Genomic DNA, 15,262 nt, shown 5'->3' with positions numbered 1-15,262 from the left:
CCAACTCTTATTTCCTCCCATCAAGTGGGTTTCGTCAAAGGCAGGTCGGCAGGCTCCCATATTATCAAACTTCTTACAGCAATGCAATTCTCAATTAAGTCAGGGACACAGGTTATGGTGGTAAGCTTTGACTCTGAAAAAGCTTTTGACCATGTCTCGTGGCCTTACATGTTCTCTGTTCTCAGACGATTTGGACTTTCGGGTGATTTTGTGAAAAATATAGCGCTTCTATACCACTCTCCCAAATCTTATATTATAGCCAATGACGCTAGATCAGATCCCTTTCAGGTCGGCCGACATGTTTGACAAGGTTGCCCACTCTCTCCTCTTCTCTACCTTCTGTCCATTGATCCATTAGTCTGTAAGATTGCGGACGACACTTTCATGGATACCTGGATACTTCCTTAAAGTGGCCGCATTTGCGGATGACGACCTTATTTACTTAATAAACCCCATCCATTCTCTTCAGAAAATACTATACATCAAACCTGATTTGGCAAGTTTGCGGGACTAAAAATAAACCAGGACAAATCTGAGGCTCTAGATGTATCAGGTCATCTCTGCCAATCTTGGCCAGACCCTTTCCCTCTTAAATGAGTTTCTTCTGGTATGAAGTACTTAGGCATCCACATTTCTCAACAAATCTCTCACTTTTACCAGGTTAATGTTCAACCAATATATCAAGCCCTCTGCAAAAATATTCAAAAATGGTTGAAACTCCTGCTCTCCTTATTTGGTAGAATATACCTTCTAAAAATGATAGAACTTCCAAAATGGCTCTATTTGCTTCAAATGGCTCCAATATGGCTTTCAAAAAAAGATTTACGAGTGATAGAGAATTTTCTCTGGTTATTTGGCAAGGGAAAAGGGCCAGTAATGTAAGCGATTATTTGGTGCGATCTTGTTTGACTATTGGATCTATTTATTCTTGGTGAATTTATGAACAATATTTACCGACGGGTGAGGGATTTATTCTCTGAGAGAAACACTATGTAATGTGCAGTTACTGGCTGTGTTTTACTTTGTAAAGACTGATGGTCTGTTTACTTACATCATGAGTTTCACAGTCACTCAAAGTGTGATTTATTTTGTACACTGCCCTTGCCTGCTTCTATACATAGGTAAAATATTGAGGATATTTCATCATAGAATGATAGAGCATAGCAGTTTTGTAAACAACCAATAAAACGAAGCTCCCATGGTGTACTATTGTATAGAATATCATGCCAGTGATTCTTCATGCTGAGGTATTTTGGACATGATTGCGCCTTCCATTTGGGGTTGGGGGGGCAGGTGCAATTTAGATCTTTTGCTACTGCGACTGGAACAAAGGTAGATATACTGGCTTAATATTGTTCTTTGTGACATGAATCATAACATAATGTAGACTGGTCAGTGTTTCTTTAAATAAAAAAAAGTCTTTTTTCACTGGAAGATCTATAATCACATTACTTTTACCATGCTGTCGCTACCTTTAAGTTTGGGCTGAGCATTCTTTATTATTAGCCTTTTGCAGATCTCCTGAAGGAGGATTCACAAAACATAGATATCAGGATCTGCTTGGGTTATAACTTTGTTCATTTTGTGAAACTCATGATAATGATTCTAACCTGGAGAAAACACTGAGTTTTGAGGAAGTTCAGTATTTCTGGTGTTTAAATGGAATATGATATATGACTGACATATTTGGCAGCACATACAAAAATTTTTTATTTTTTGCAAATTAAAGAGACTTTAGAACTTTGATGTGGCCGATGATGACAAGGTGTGAAGATCTTCACTGTGGAAATTTATGGTGTAGCTCCATGTTTGGTGCCTTTATTGCAATCAAGTTGTAATTGATTTGTTAGCTCAGTGATATAGTTACATACCTACCTTTTCTTTTGTTGTAGTGTAAGTGTGGGTTTGTTTTAGCTCCTTGTGTTTGATAATCCATCATAGACCACCAGTATACACCAAAAAGCTATTACAAAATTAAATGCATCCTGACCAACTACTGTACTTTAGCTGCAATAATATGGGTACTGCTACGGGTATCAGGATAGCAACAGTTTTATGGCAGACACAGAAGAAACATTTTTGAATGGATGCCAGACCAGTGTTTTCATATATTACCAGTACACTGATGATATTTTTATGATTTGGTCTAACAAAGACCCAAACAATTTTACAATTCTTTCCAATCTGATTCAAAATAGACTACTCCCAGGAAAGAATTAACTTTTTGAACAACGCAGGCTTTATCTAACTGGCCATCTGCAACTTCAGTATATAGAAAGCCAGCTGACAGATGCAGTATCTTCACTGTTCCAGCATCTAGCCTTTGCATACAAAAAAATCCATTATACAGAGTCAAGCCACATGATATGCTCTGACTCAAAACACCTCAAAGTCCTAACTGAATATTTCAAACAAGTCTACATCCCTAAAACCATCTCCAGGAAAACTACACCTTCACTTAAAACATCTAGGGCAAATCTTCTGCAACACAAAGAAAGAAAAGCCACAGAGTGCAGTAACATACAACCCAGAGAAAGAAAAAATGAGAAAAATCATAAAAGACCGACAGCCACTATTCCTAAACGATGAATCGCTTGAAGAAATATTCCCTATTCTCATAGTACTACATTTCCAGCAACCACTTAATGTGAAGTAAAAAACAAACAAACCAGTAAGAGAATGGGACAAATGTCTTCAATATACCATGCTGCAAGCTATGCCAGCATACATCACAGAACGCCACAGTTGCCCACATGGGGACGAATGCAACGTAAGAGGATCTTATTCTTGCTCTTCCTGTAGTGCCTATACATACACATATCCATTTATTTATATATAATAATATGAACCCTTGCTTTGAATTAATGTCTAATATATGGCTACTCAATAAATCGTTATAAATGTGTACAGGAGTATCTCCATCAATGTCACATTTATGTTATTAAATATACTTCATAAATATACATATAAGGTGGCCACACCACTTTATCTTAGTTGAAGCACGTACTTGCTCAAACAGCTGTTGGAAATTTCAGCCATAGTTTCATGATACAAGATCTAAAGGGAACTAAGTAAACCAATGTTTCCTCTCCTGCGGAGAAAGAAATGAGTTTACCGCCATGAGGCTGACCCCAGACAGTGAGATTTGTAAATCACCACTTAACGCCATGGAACAAAGTCCCTACCCAAACAGCAGGACAGAGTTTAACAGATTACAGAGGTAATCTGCTGACTCACTGGGCCCTTGTGCATTCTTCCACTTCAGATCCCTGCATTTGTTGGCTAGGTATTACAATTTCAATATTAATTGCCTAGAAAAATCTGAAATCTGGCAAAAGATTATTATTTATTTATTTATTTTTTTGCAGAAAGGCATCCTCACTTAATCTTTCAATAGAAAATACAGCCACCGGGGAAATCCTACTATATTAATAAATATCTTCAAAACATTTATCTATTTGTATGAAATGAACTACATGAGTATCTTTCCAGAATATTCTCTTAAATGTTCTTTAAGAGAGCAATAAGCTGCTTCACATTTTATATAATGAACAATGTCTGGGGCCTTAAAGAGCAAGTTTTGATTGCTTTTTAAGCAAGTTATCCTGGAACATCAAAAGCCAAGGAACAGCGAGACAGATGTGGACATAAGGCAAGAGATGGGCAGATTCGGAGGTAGGGGAATGAGAGAGTGGAAGGAGAGTGGAAGGAAATCAGGAGTTAAGAGAGCCAAGGGGAAAGAAGCAGAGAGAACCTAGGAAGAGTCGTGCAATGAGGACAGACATGGAGATGAAGGAGAGGAGAGAAATAAAACACAGGCCAGACCTGGGGAGGAAGGAGAAAATGTGCTTGCATTAAGTCAGAAAATATATTTAGAATTATATTTTAATATTCAGCAACCATAGGAAACATTGAACAAAAAGTTAAGACAGGTGACATTTTGATAGTAAAACAATATGAAAGCATATCCTGATAGCTCTAATATATTTACTGAAATTTTTGTTCAGAAGCCTATATGTATATATATTTATTATATGTACACACACGATATATATATATATATATATATATATATATATATATATATATACTGTATATCACACTGTAAAGTCTAAAATATTCTAGATAAAAATAAATACTGACTAGGTCTTTTCACTTAGCAGCTCACAGGCAGCATAATATTTGTATTATGTGGCTTTACTGTCAGACAGCATCAAGCAAATCATCCAGCAATTTCTTCTGGCTAGTTTACAAAAACAGCAAAGATTTCACCCACTTTAGTTATGATGGCTCATACAAATATGCTTTATTTGACCACAGCGAGGGACACAGATGTTTTTGTCATGCAAGTAAATTACTTTGGGGAGCGCACACACAGAATCAGTAAAAATAATAAATAAATAAAAATTCAAGGACAGAACAATCTTCAAGTCTTTATACCTACAATTCAAGAAATGGAGAAACCTAAAAGGGTAGCATCAGGATACCACATGCCATTTCAGTATATGCAGAAGATTGATCTATTTTAGAAAAGCAGAAATAGAGATCCTGACACAAGTGTATTGGAGGGGATTACATTCTTTTTGGGATTTAAAATGAATGAAAATAAGTTAGCTGTGATGCTAATGAACAAAATTAATCAGACTTTAAGCATAACATTCCATTATATTGGACCCTTATAGGGTGAAAATATCTCAGAGTTCAAATAAACTTGGCAATAGAATAATTTGTGAAGCAAATGTTGAGCTTTTGCTCCAAAAAATTAAAATAGACATGAAAAGGTGGGCAGGCATACCTAATTCATTAAACAGAGCTAATGTAATCAAAATTAATACATTGCCTAGATTCTTGTATCTTTATAATTTCCTTAAGTATCCTCATATCAACTTCAGCAATCACATTATATTTATGGTACAGGATAGTAGCCAGAATTATATTGGAAGTTTTAAAACTTCCAAATATAAAAAAGCACAAGTCAACTAAATTTTCAAGATTATTATTGGATATTATGAGCAATCAACTAGTAGCCCACATATAAAGTAGCAGCTTGGGTCAGGCCAGAGTGGGAAGAAGTTAAATCTGTTGAGATCAAGAATCTCCCATGTGCATAAAGCTTAAAGGAGATTTGAAAAATTATGACTAAGTAAATGACCACTCTCTACACCTTCTCATTTCCACCTCTGAACTGCCTTCCACACCCCATAAGATCTAGAGTGAATTTCAGAGGAAGCAGCTTTTGTTGTCATGAGTCACTTCCCAAGGGACCTCTTGTCCCATATCATGGGTTCATGGCTTATCTGCTTGACCAAGAGAGTTCACAGCGCAGTCAAAGCTGGGGCTGGGATTTTGACTGGGTCTAGAGGAGACAGCCTGTCCTCCAAGTCCAAATGCTGGAAGATCTCACTATAGGAGTAAAGGTGGGGCTTTTCATGAACTATTGGTTCATTATAACACCAAACAAGTGATCATCCAGTTAGTTAGATCAGTTGCAAACAGCGGTGAAAAATTATTTAGAAAACTTGAGCGCCAGACAAATCTTTTAGAATTCAGGACAAAATGTATTTACTGTATGTATTGCTTATTCCTTTTTTACTTTTGATTTTTTACTTTTTTTTTTCTTTTGCTTGCTTTTTGTCAGGTTTTGCTTTATATTTTGTCTATTTGTATTTTTTGCTCATTTTTCTCTTTCCCCCTTTAGCCTCTTCCCCCCTTCCTCTCTCCCGATCAAGCAAGGGGCTGCCTCAGGCTGCAGAGGCTCCTCCTGAATTTTGAATACAGTAGGATATAAAACAATAGATTACACTGTGATAGGAGTTAGACAGGAGTAACATCTCATGATGTGGAATTTGCCAACATGCGCAGAACATTGTAAAAATGTCTCCATATTTCTCAGTTTTGAAGATGATTTCCCTCTTCAGTAGGCAGTAGAGTCGCCCATTTTCATGATTTCATACTTTGGTACTTCAGTTACTACACCAAAACATTTAGTACAAGCAGGGCTTTCACTCCCTCTGTCTGACATGTATGTATGCGTCTAAGTGTGAAGCCATTACCTGCAACACATCACTGGAGTTTGATTTGTTAAAAGCTGTGACGGCCCCCTCCTGAAAGCATTTTATTTCTCTTTAAAATGAGGTATACAAAAAGAAACTGAAATACCCAAGAGACCTAAAACAAAGAGTAAGGATTTTTATACTTTATGTTGATGGTACTTCCCGATTCAAGGATTAACATTAAACTGAATACAGGATTTTTTTTGGGGGGGGGGGGAGGAGGTGAAAGGGGGGTTATTATTGTTTCTTTTGAACACAGAAGCCTTCTCTTTCTTCTTTTACCTTTAGCTCGACCAGAACTAAGGCTGGAATCTGGCACCATGGGTGTTCATTTGCAACCTGGGGATTTTTCCCCTAATTTATCTCTCTCTCCTCCACCCACCTCATATCTAATCTGGTCATTACAATGACAGCTCCTTGCACTAGAGCTCCTTTCAGAACCCTGCAATCATGGGCCCGGAATTTAACTTCTAGGTCTTGAACTTAAAAAATTACTATGATATCTTCTTTCCTACCGGGACCTCCTCCCTAGCCATCTCAGAGAGTGGAAGACCCGACTCAGAGATTGAACTAGGGACCTTCTGCATGGTAATGCACAGCACTTGAGCCACTGGGCTGGCACAAAAAGCAAGTCTGCTTACCTGTAAACAGGGTTCTCTGTAGACAGCCATAATGTATGGGTGACATCATCCAGCAGTGCTAACAGACCTAGCTCTCAGAGCCCAGTAAACCTTTACTGAGTTTGCGCAGGATTTCTTGTGCATGCATGTTGCCTCAAACCCTCTCAGGGTTTAAGCTCTAGCAAGGCAGTCAACTCAAGAGAGAGTTGACTGGAAGAATGCATGCTTGTAGAGAAAATATTGGTGCTGAGCCATGGCCAGTTGGTCTCCTACCACAGCTGTGATTGCAAGGTACCTTGAAGCTCTTTAATTGAAGCGACCATCTCTTGAATTTTATTGCCCAATAACCTGTCCCCTGTGTAAGGCACATCTGCAAAATGATCATGTACATCTTCTCCGAGACCATTTGCTTGCTTGTCGGGTTCCTATAGAAGCAGTCGACGTCCTGGCTTTACTATCAGAAGCTTTGTAAGTAGAATGGATGAAGTTTTCCTCACATTCTACCATTGCTTGGTGGAAATCTGCATTCTCTGGGTTAGAGGATTTCATTTTTGCATGCATTTGTTGGATGGATGGGCAGACTAGATGGGCCACTTTATTATTTTTTATTGCCGTCATATTTCTATGTTTCATTCATGCAGATACTGCACCATCAACAGCTGGTGAGCTGCGATCTGCGCACTCAACACAGACAACCTGGAAAATCTTTTTCTGAAAACTTGTCCAGCACCTTTGGGTTCTTTCCAGGAGGCATGATAGAATGCTTGTAAGTGTGCTTAGCATATTTCAGCACTAACTCCAACACTATGAATTGGTGGGGGACGTTGGATGACCTTAAAAACAGGGAAAGCTTGAACTCTAGTTTTAATCCAACTTAACAGCCACTGCCAGAAATGATATTGCTGGTGTTACCACATTCTCATGTGGTCATTTGCAGAAGCTTGTGAACTGGGATAGCTGCAGAATCTACTGGAAGATGAAGGAAACGAAACAAACAGAAAAAGACAGCAGAAAAGGACCAAATGGTCCATCCAGTCTGCCCAGCAAGCTTATGGTAGCATCTGCTGCGCCATCCAAGTCACCCTCCTTACTTTATTTCCCAAACCATCAAATTCAGGGCCCTTGTTGGTTGCTATCTGAGTTGAATTCCCTGTTACCTCTTGTTGGGTTCCTTTTCTTTCCTGACACTGATGGACAGTATCTTTGCCAGCTTATCCAAGAACTAGGAGTAGCAGAGATCCTTCCAAAGAAAAGTATGCAGAGGCAAGTCAGGTAGGGGATCTGAAGTAGTGCCCATAGAATTTACCTCTCTCTTGACCATGGAGAAAGACTAAGCCATGATGCTGATGGAAATGAGGTCAATAGAGGAGAGGACTTCCACTCTTCTGAGGGCAGAATATCTAGCAAGAAAGAGTGGATAGAGTCTGCTTCATCCTTTCCTGACTCAGGAGAGGACTTCTCTAGTTTAGAAGAATCCACTACCTCATGGATGACTTATTCCTAACTTCAGAAGCTCTTGAGGAGTGGCACGCATTGGTGTACAACTTTAGGTGGTCCCATTATATGAGAAAAATTCCTCTATCTTGGACAAGAGTCGTTCATTTTCCTTCTCTGGTCTCTAGGGCTTAAGAAGGCAAAGAAATTCTTCACTAGCTCTAACAGAGGCTGGGAGACCCTCTGTGCTGACTGGAGAAGAAACACTCTCTTCAAAAACTCAGACCAGTTCATCATTACTAAGGGCAGTCTCTATAGCTGTGGAAGAACTTTGCACTGTGGCAGTGGCAAGTTCTAATGATCCCTGGGCCTAGGAAGTGATAGACAGCGTGCTTACCTACAATGTACGTCTGGTGACCTCAGATACAGAGCCTGAAACAACTGAGTGTGGGTTTCTTGCCCTTGGGCTTCATCATGCTCATCTTTTTTTTTTTTTTTTTTAAATACTGAAGAGTTCTGTCCGAGGAGCTTCAACAAGGCATTTACCAGGCATAAAAGCTGAAAAAATCTGAGAGTGTGTGACTGGGACATGTCCATATAGTAGTTCAAATAAAGAAAAACTGAGGTGGCTCATCACCAAAAGTAGCACGCCTTCAGTTCACATCACTATTAAATGTACTTTTTCAGGTGCAGGCCCCGCCCTTTGGAACTCCCTTGCCATTGAGCTCCAATTATATGAGCCTTTAAAAACATTCATAGGCCTTTTAAAAACATTTCTATTTAAGTTGGCATACACTTGATTTTTTTTTTTTACTTGTATGTATTAATTTTATTTTTCTTTAAGTTACAAATTATTTAATGGAGATATATTTTATTTTATAGTTATTTTTTGTTTGCTTTTATGTATGTTTTATTGTACATCACTTAGACCTATTGTAGTGTTAAGCGATTTAAGAAATTTTAATAAATGTAAATGAGGCAATGCACACAGGGTAATAACCTGCATGTTCAGTAAAGAGCTGGGTGATATCACCCTATGCATTATACCTAATTCATGCTTTCTTGTCAGAAAAACAGAATTAATTCAATCTTAGATTACTTCAGTTGTTTTTTTATATATTAGACAATTCTAGCAATACAATTGATTTATTCAGTTACCATAAAAGATTTATATTTTACTCACATCTAGAGATCCTTCATTAATTACTATCAACCCCATGTTCTTTGTCAAGAGTTTGCAGGAATGTCCTATTAAAAGAAAAACATTAAAAACGTTTATTGAAACGCATATAACTAAATTACAATAGCAACTAAAGACGTCAAGGCCTATACAGTGCGATTGCTTTCAAGGGTTGATGCAAGCTTTATTGCTGCCCTGTATGAACAATTACTGGGCTGCCCCCTCCCCCTCCATTCATTTATTGTCCTGGACCCACCAAAAAAAATCCCAGCTCCCTTCAGTGATAGAAACTTTGAAAATGATACCATCCGCACCCCCTCTCCCCTCCCCGGGTATTAGGAGCCCTGGGAGAACCTTATAGCCTTGCACAATGCCCCCCCCCCCCAGCTCTCTCCACACACACAGTTAAGAGTTATGCATTTATAATAACATTTACATGAAAAATATCAAAGTACCATATTTACATGCACTGCTGGGATGCTAACCAGAAATCCTGTAAACACACAATTGGAACCCATATGGTCTTAGGCCTATTGTAACGTGTGTTGTGTGTGAACTTAACCCTCCAAAAGCCCTAAAACACTTCCTATCAGGAGAATGCCTCACCTCAGTCACACATGCAGAACATAAATAGACCCTCACCAAATACAGAATAGAGCAACCATAAAGAGGAACTATAAACATGACAAAACCTGATCTGGAAGCCACAAGAAGCCAGACTCTCTATGCAGTAGAACAATAAAAACCAGAATCGCACCATTCCTCAAACATCAAACAACAAAATCAAGAAATAAAATAAATACATAATCATAAAAGTAAAGACATGCTAATAATAATATTCCAAAAACAGATGACAAATAAAAGATTGAATATTTAAGAACTCACATAATTTTTTTTTTAAATTTCCCAAACACCAATAAAATATTCAAAACAGCAGATACATTAAATAACACTTGGAAAAAAAAAAGTTTTTAAAAATTCAAGCTTCCCATACCTGGGAACTTTTGATTGCTAGTCACTCTGAGATTGTCGTGGATTAGTGAGTGGGATGCCCACACTTTCTTATACACACACACACGTCCTCTCAGACAAAACCACAGGCATCTCCAGCTCTTCTTTGGTTGGGATCTGCCAGCAGCCTCAGGCCTTCCTCTATTTCGGCTGCTAGCAGGTTGGCATTCACCTGCAGCCCCATTCTCTCTCTCTCTCTCACAAACAACCCAGAAAAGCTCCCATTCACACCCACACATCCTAGGTAAGCTCCCATTCACACACAAACCCATCTCAGGCAGCTCCCATTCACTCATGCACACATGCAAACCAGGCAGGCAGGGTCCATGGGTCATTCCTCTTCTGCTACTGCTGCCACCAGCCTGTTGGGGAGAGCAGCCATTCTGCTCCTCTGCCTGCATGCTGGCCTTGCAGTAATTCAACACTTGCGGTGCTAGCACTTCCTGTATTCTCATCTCTAGCACCGCAAGTGTTGAATTACCGTGGGGCCAGCACTTGAGGAGTTGCAGGATGGGCGTCTTCCGGTGCCAGTGGAATGGAGCCCACTGGTGGCCACAAGGGCTTTCTGAATCTTCTGCTGCCAGTGGGATGGGGTCCACTGGCAGTCCCACGGGCCTCCTGCTTCTTCCACCGCCGGTAGGATTGGGTCCACCGGTGATGGCATGGGCCTCTCCTTGTTCCTGATGCTATTCTCTGCCCCCCCCCCCCCCGGGTATGCTGCCCTGTGCAGTTGCACAGTTACCATTTTTTCCTCACTGCTAAGGAATTGCACAGTTACCATTTTTTCCTCACTGCTAAAGAGCACAGTTGCACAGTTACCATTTTTTCCTCACTGCTAAGGAGCATCTGCATTTGTCCCAAGGTTTTTTTTTTTTTTTTTTTAAATTCTGGTATCATTTTAATCCCTGCCATCTCCATTGAGAGACTGTTCTATGCATTCTCTATCCCTTCTATAAAGAAATAGTTCTATGTTACTTTGGAGTCAACCTCTTTACTTTTATATGATATTTTGGATTTAAAAACATCCTTTCTACTGAAAAATTAACACCACATATATATGAATAAGGAAACAATAAAAGGGCATATAAGAACTGCAAGGCCCATTTAATATACCTATTCCTGATGTAATACCACAGAGCCTACACAATTTCAGGCTTTACCTTATCTCCTTGAAATTAGGGATATTCAGTGCCACTTAGCCGGATAAGTCATACTTATTCAGCTAAAAGGCGATATTCAATGCAACTTAGCTGGATAAGACGTGAAACTGGGAGAATCATAAAGTGATCTTGCGTTATTATTGAGCTACATTATATCATGTAATTCTGTATGCAACTCCTTAATCTACCCCTTTTCAGTCTCAAATCATGACCTCTTGTTCTAGAGCTTCATTTTCTCTAGAAAATACTTGCTTCGAGTGCATTAATATACTTGTAGGGGTATTTGAATATTTATCATTTGCTCCCTCTGCTGTCTCTGTTTTAGGGTATATATATTTAGGTCTGTGGCCCCTCCCCCCCCCCTATAAATTATCCCTATGCTTGGGGTGGGGAGCACCACATGAGAAATTATAGAAACATAGAAATGACGGCAGAAGAAGACCAAACGGCCCATCCAGTCTGCCCAGCAAGTTTTGCACTTTTTTTTTTCTCATACTTATCTGTTACTCCTGGCTCTTATTAACCTTTTGATTCTACTTCCCTTCCACCCCCACCATTAATGTAGAAAGCAGTGTTGGAACTGCCTCTAAGTGAAATATCTAGCTTAATTAGTTAGGGGTGGTAACTGCCGCAATAAGCAAGCTATACCCATGCTTATTTGTTTACCCAGACTAAATAATTCAGACCTTGTTGGTTGTTGTATGTATATAGATCTACTTTTCTTCATTCCCCCTGCCGTTGAAGCAGAGGGTTATGCTGGATATGCATTGAAAGTGAAGTATCTGACTTTCTCCCCTGCCATTGAAGCAGAGAGCTATGCTAGATATGTGTGAAGTATCAGTCTTTCTCCCCTGCCGTAGAAGCAGAGAGTTATGCTGGATATGCATTGAAAGTTAACTATGAGGCTTTCTCCCCTGCCGAAGAAGCAGAGAGCTATGCTGGATATGCATTGAAAGTGAAGTACCAGGCTTATTTGGTTTGGGGTAGTAACCGCCGTAACAAGCAAGCTACTCCCCGCTTTTTTTGTGAATGCAAATCTTTTTCCACGTTTCCTCTTGCCGTTGAAGCTTAGAGCAATGTTGGAGTCACATTAACCGTGTGTATGTTTATTGAATAAGGGTATTATCTCCAGGCAGTAGCCGTCATTCCCACGAGCCACCCACTCTTCATTCACGTCCTCTAGACTTATGGATCCACAGTGTTTATCCCACGCCCCTTTGAAGTCCTTCACAGATCTGGTCTTCACCACTTCTTCCGGAAGGGCATTCCAGGCATCCATCACCCTCTCTGTGAAGAAATACTTCCTGACATTGGTTCTGAGTCTTCCTCCCTGGAGCTTCAAATCGTGACCCCCTGGTTCTGCTGATTTTTTTCTGATGGAAAAGGTTTGTCGTTGTCTTTGGATCATTAAAACCTTTCAAGTATCTGAAAGTCTGTATCATGTCACCTCTGCTCCTCCTTTCCTCCAGGGTGTACATATTTAGATTCTTCAATCTCTCCTCATAAGTCATTCGATGAAGACCCTCCACCTTTCTGGTCGCCCTTCTCTGGACCGCCTCCATCTTGTCTCTGTCTCTTCGGAGATACGGTCTCCAGAACTGAACACAGTACTCCAGGTGAGGCCTCACCAAGGACCTGTACAAGGGGATAATCACTTCCCTTTTCTTACTCGATATCCCTGTCTCTATGCAGCCCAGCATTCTTCTGGCTTTAGCTATCACCTTGTCACATTGTTTCGCTGACTTCAGATCATTAGACACTATCACCCCAAGGTCTCTCTCCTGCTCCGTGCACATCAGCATTATATTTACTAATATGATTTGGGGCAGATTTTCAGAGCCCTGCTCGCGTAAATCCGCCCAAAACCGGGCGGATTTACGCGAGCAGGGCCCTGCGCGCCGGGAAGCCTATTTTACATAGGCCTACCGGCGCGCGCAGAGCCCCGGGACTCGCGTAAGTCCCGGGGTTTTCGGAGGGGGCATGTCGGGGGGCGGGCCCGAACCGCGCAGCATTTTCGGGGCATGTCGGGAGCGTTCCGGGGCGTGGCTATGGCCCGGGGCGGCCAGGGGGCGTGGCCGCGCCCTCCGGACCCGCCCCCAGGTCGCGTCCCGGCGCGCAGGAGGCCCGCTGACGCGCGGGGATTTACGCCTCCCTCTGGGAGGCGTAAATCCCCCGACAAAGGTAAGGGGGGGTTTAGACAGGGCCGGGCGGGTGGGTTAGGTAGGGGAAGGGAGGGGAAGGTGAGGGGAGGGCAAAGGAAAGTTCCCTCCGAGGCCGCTCCGATTTCGGAGCGGCCTTGGAGGGAACGGGGGTAGGCTGCGCGGCTCGGCGCGCGCCGGCTATACGAAATCGATAGCCTTGCGCGCGCCGATCCAGGATTTTAGCGGATACGCGCGGCTCCGCGCGTATCTACTAAAATCCAGCGTACTTTTGTTTGCGCCTGGAGCGCAAACAAAAGTAGGCTATTCGCGCTCGTTTTAAAATCCGCCCCTTTATCTTTAGGTTCGTAGCTTAGTGGGGGATGAGACAATGTCCCGGTCACCCCAATACCACACTTTTGTGCCATTCCCATGCAACCTCTCACTTGTTGCACCATAGACCAGATAAAATCAGCACACCAGAATAAAATAGTAATTAGTATTGTGTAAGTAGATAGTAAATCCAACCAGACATTAAATGGGAAAAGTACAGTTCTGAAGTGTAATATAAAATTGCAGTTTTCTTATTTTATATCAAGCAATATAAAAATAACACTGGATATGGCCTGTTAACCAGGGCAATCAACATACTCATTTGGAAAGTAAAATGGTAGGGAATGCTAATAAGGAAAGATTGGGGGGGGGGGGGGGGGAGACCATGAAATAAAAAAAAGGGGGGGGGGAGGGACAGATCGACTACAATGTCACCAGTTTGTAAAAGGTGCACCCTGTCCCAAACACAAAATTTTGTGAAAAACAAACAAAAAAAAACAAAACAATCAAGAAATTGAAGTCCCTCTTGATGGTCAAACTGGCTAGATGACAAACCAAATAGATACACTCTGCAGTATGTGAAAGATCTCTCTCCCCTGGGGAGCTTCCCCAAATAATTTACTTGGTATTAAACAGAAAGCTGGCCTGGTTTCAGTCTCTTATAGAAAGACCACGGTCCATCAGCTTCTCTTTCCTAACACTAACTCATGTGGCTGTACCTGCCGCTGTGCCAGGGGATTGCGTGCTGGCAGGGTGCCAGCAGGTGTAAAAGGTAGGAGAAGGGTTTGGGGGAGTTAGGATAAGGGGAAAGAAGGTCAGGCTAGGGGGTAGAGAACTGGGGAAGGCCGTGGGCGTCGGTGCACGCAAGTTGCACTAATGTGCACCCCCTTGCGTGACCGACCCCCGATTTTATAACATGCGTGCACATGTTATAAAATCGGGCATCCACGTGCGCGCGCATATTTGAAAATCTACCCTTAAGTATCCCGCATCTAGTTTTCATACTTGATCTAATTCTTTGGTCCCCAAGTCAAGGAAATTGATTAAATCTGACAAGATTTTATTTTAGTAAAACTACTGGAGATCTGTAGGTCACACCAGTGAAGTACTAGTTTTCCTGTCTAAAATAATTTACAATCCCTCCTATCTTTCCCATATTGCCTGAATTTCAATTGTTTTAATGATTTTTTCCACCCACAAATAGTACTCCTCTTACTTTTCTATCTATCCCTTCTTTCCTGAACAGACTATAGTCTGACTGATATCAGCACATCTCTGAGATAGCAATAATATTTAAAACTGCTTCTGCAATTATGCCTCCGTAGACTGGGAT

At 41.0% G+C, this 15,262-nt stretch overlaps 1 protein-coding gene across 4 annotated transcripts in view; it reads right to left on the bottom strand.

Moving 5' to 3' along the window:
• ATP8A1 (ATPase phospholipid transporting 8A1) overlaps positions 1–15,262 on the bottom strand; it is a 559,403-nt gene that overhangs the window by 210,779 nt on the left and 333,362 nt on the right. For all 4 annotated transcript variants that reach the window (XM_029588616.1, XM_029588605.1, XM_029588632.1 and 1 more), the window contains one exon: positions 9,291–9,355. In XM_029588616.1, coding sequence (XP_029444476.1) covers positions 9,291–9,355 — 65 coding nt within the window. The remainder of the gene's footprint in view (positions 1–9,290; positions 9,356–15,262) is intronic.

The sequence above is a fragment of the Rhinatrema bivittatum genome, chromosome 1 (assembly GCF_901001135.1).
Source record: "Rhinatrema bivittatum chromosome 1, aRhiBiv1.1, whole genome shotgun sequence".
Classification (NCBI taxonomy): Eukaryota; Metazoa; Chordata; class Amphibia; order Gymnophiona; family Rhinatrematidae; genus Rhinatrema; species Rhinatrema bivittatum.
The sequence above is the reverse complement of the archived record's forward strand: the minus strand, read 5'-3'. Positions and strand labels throughout refer to the sequence as shown.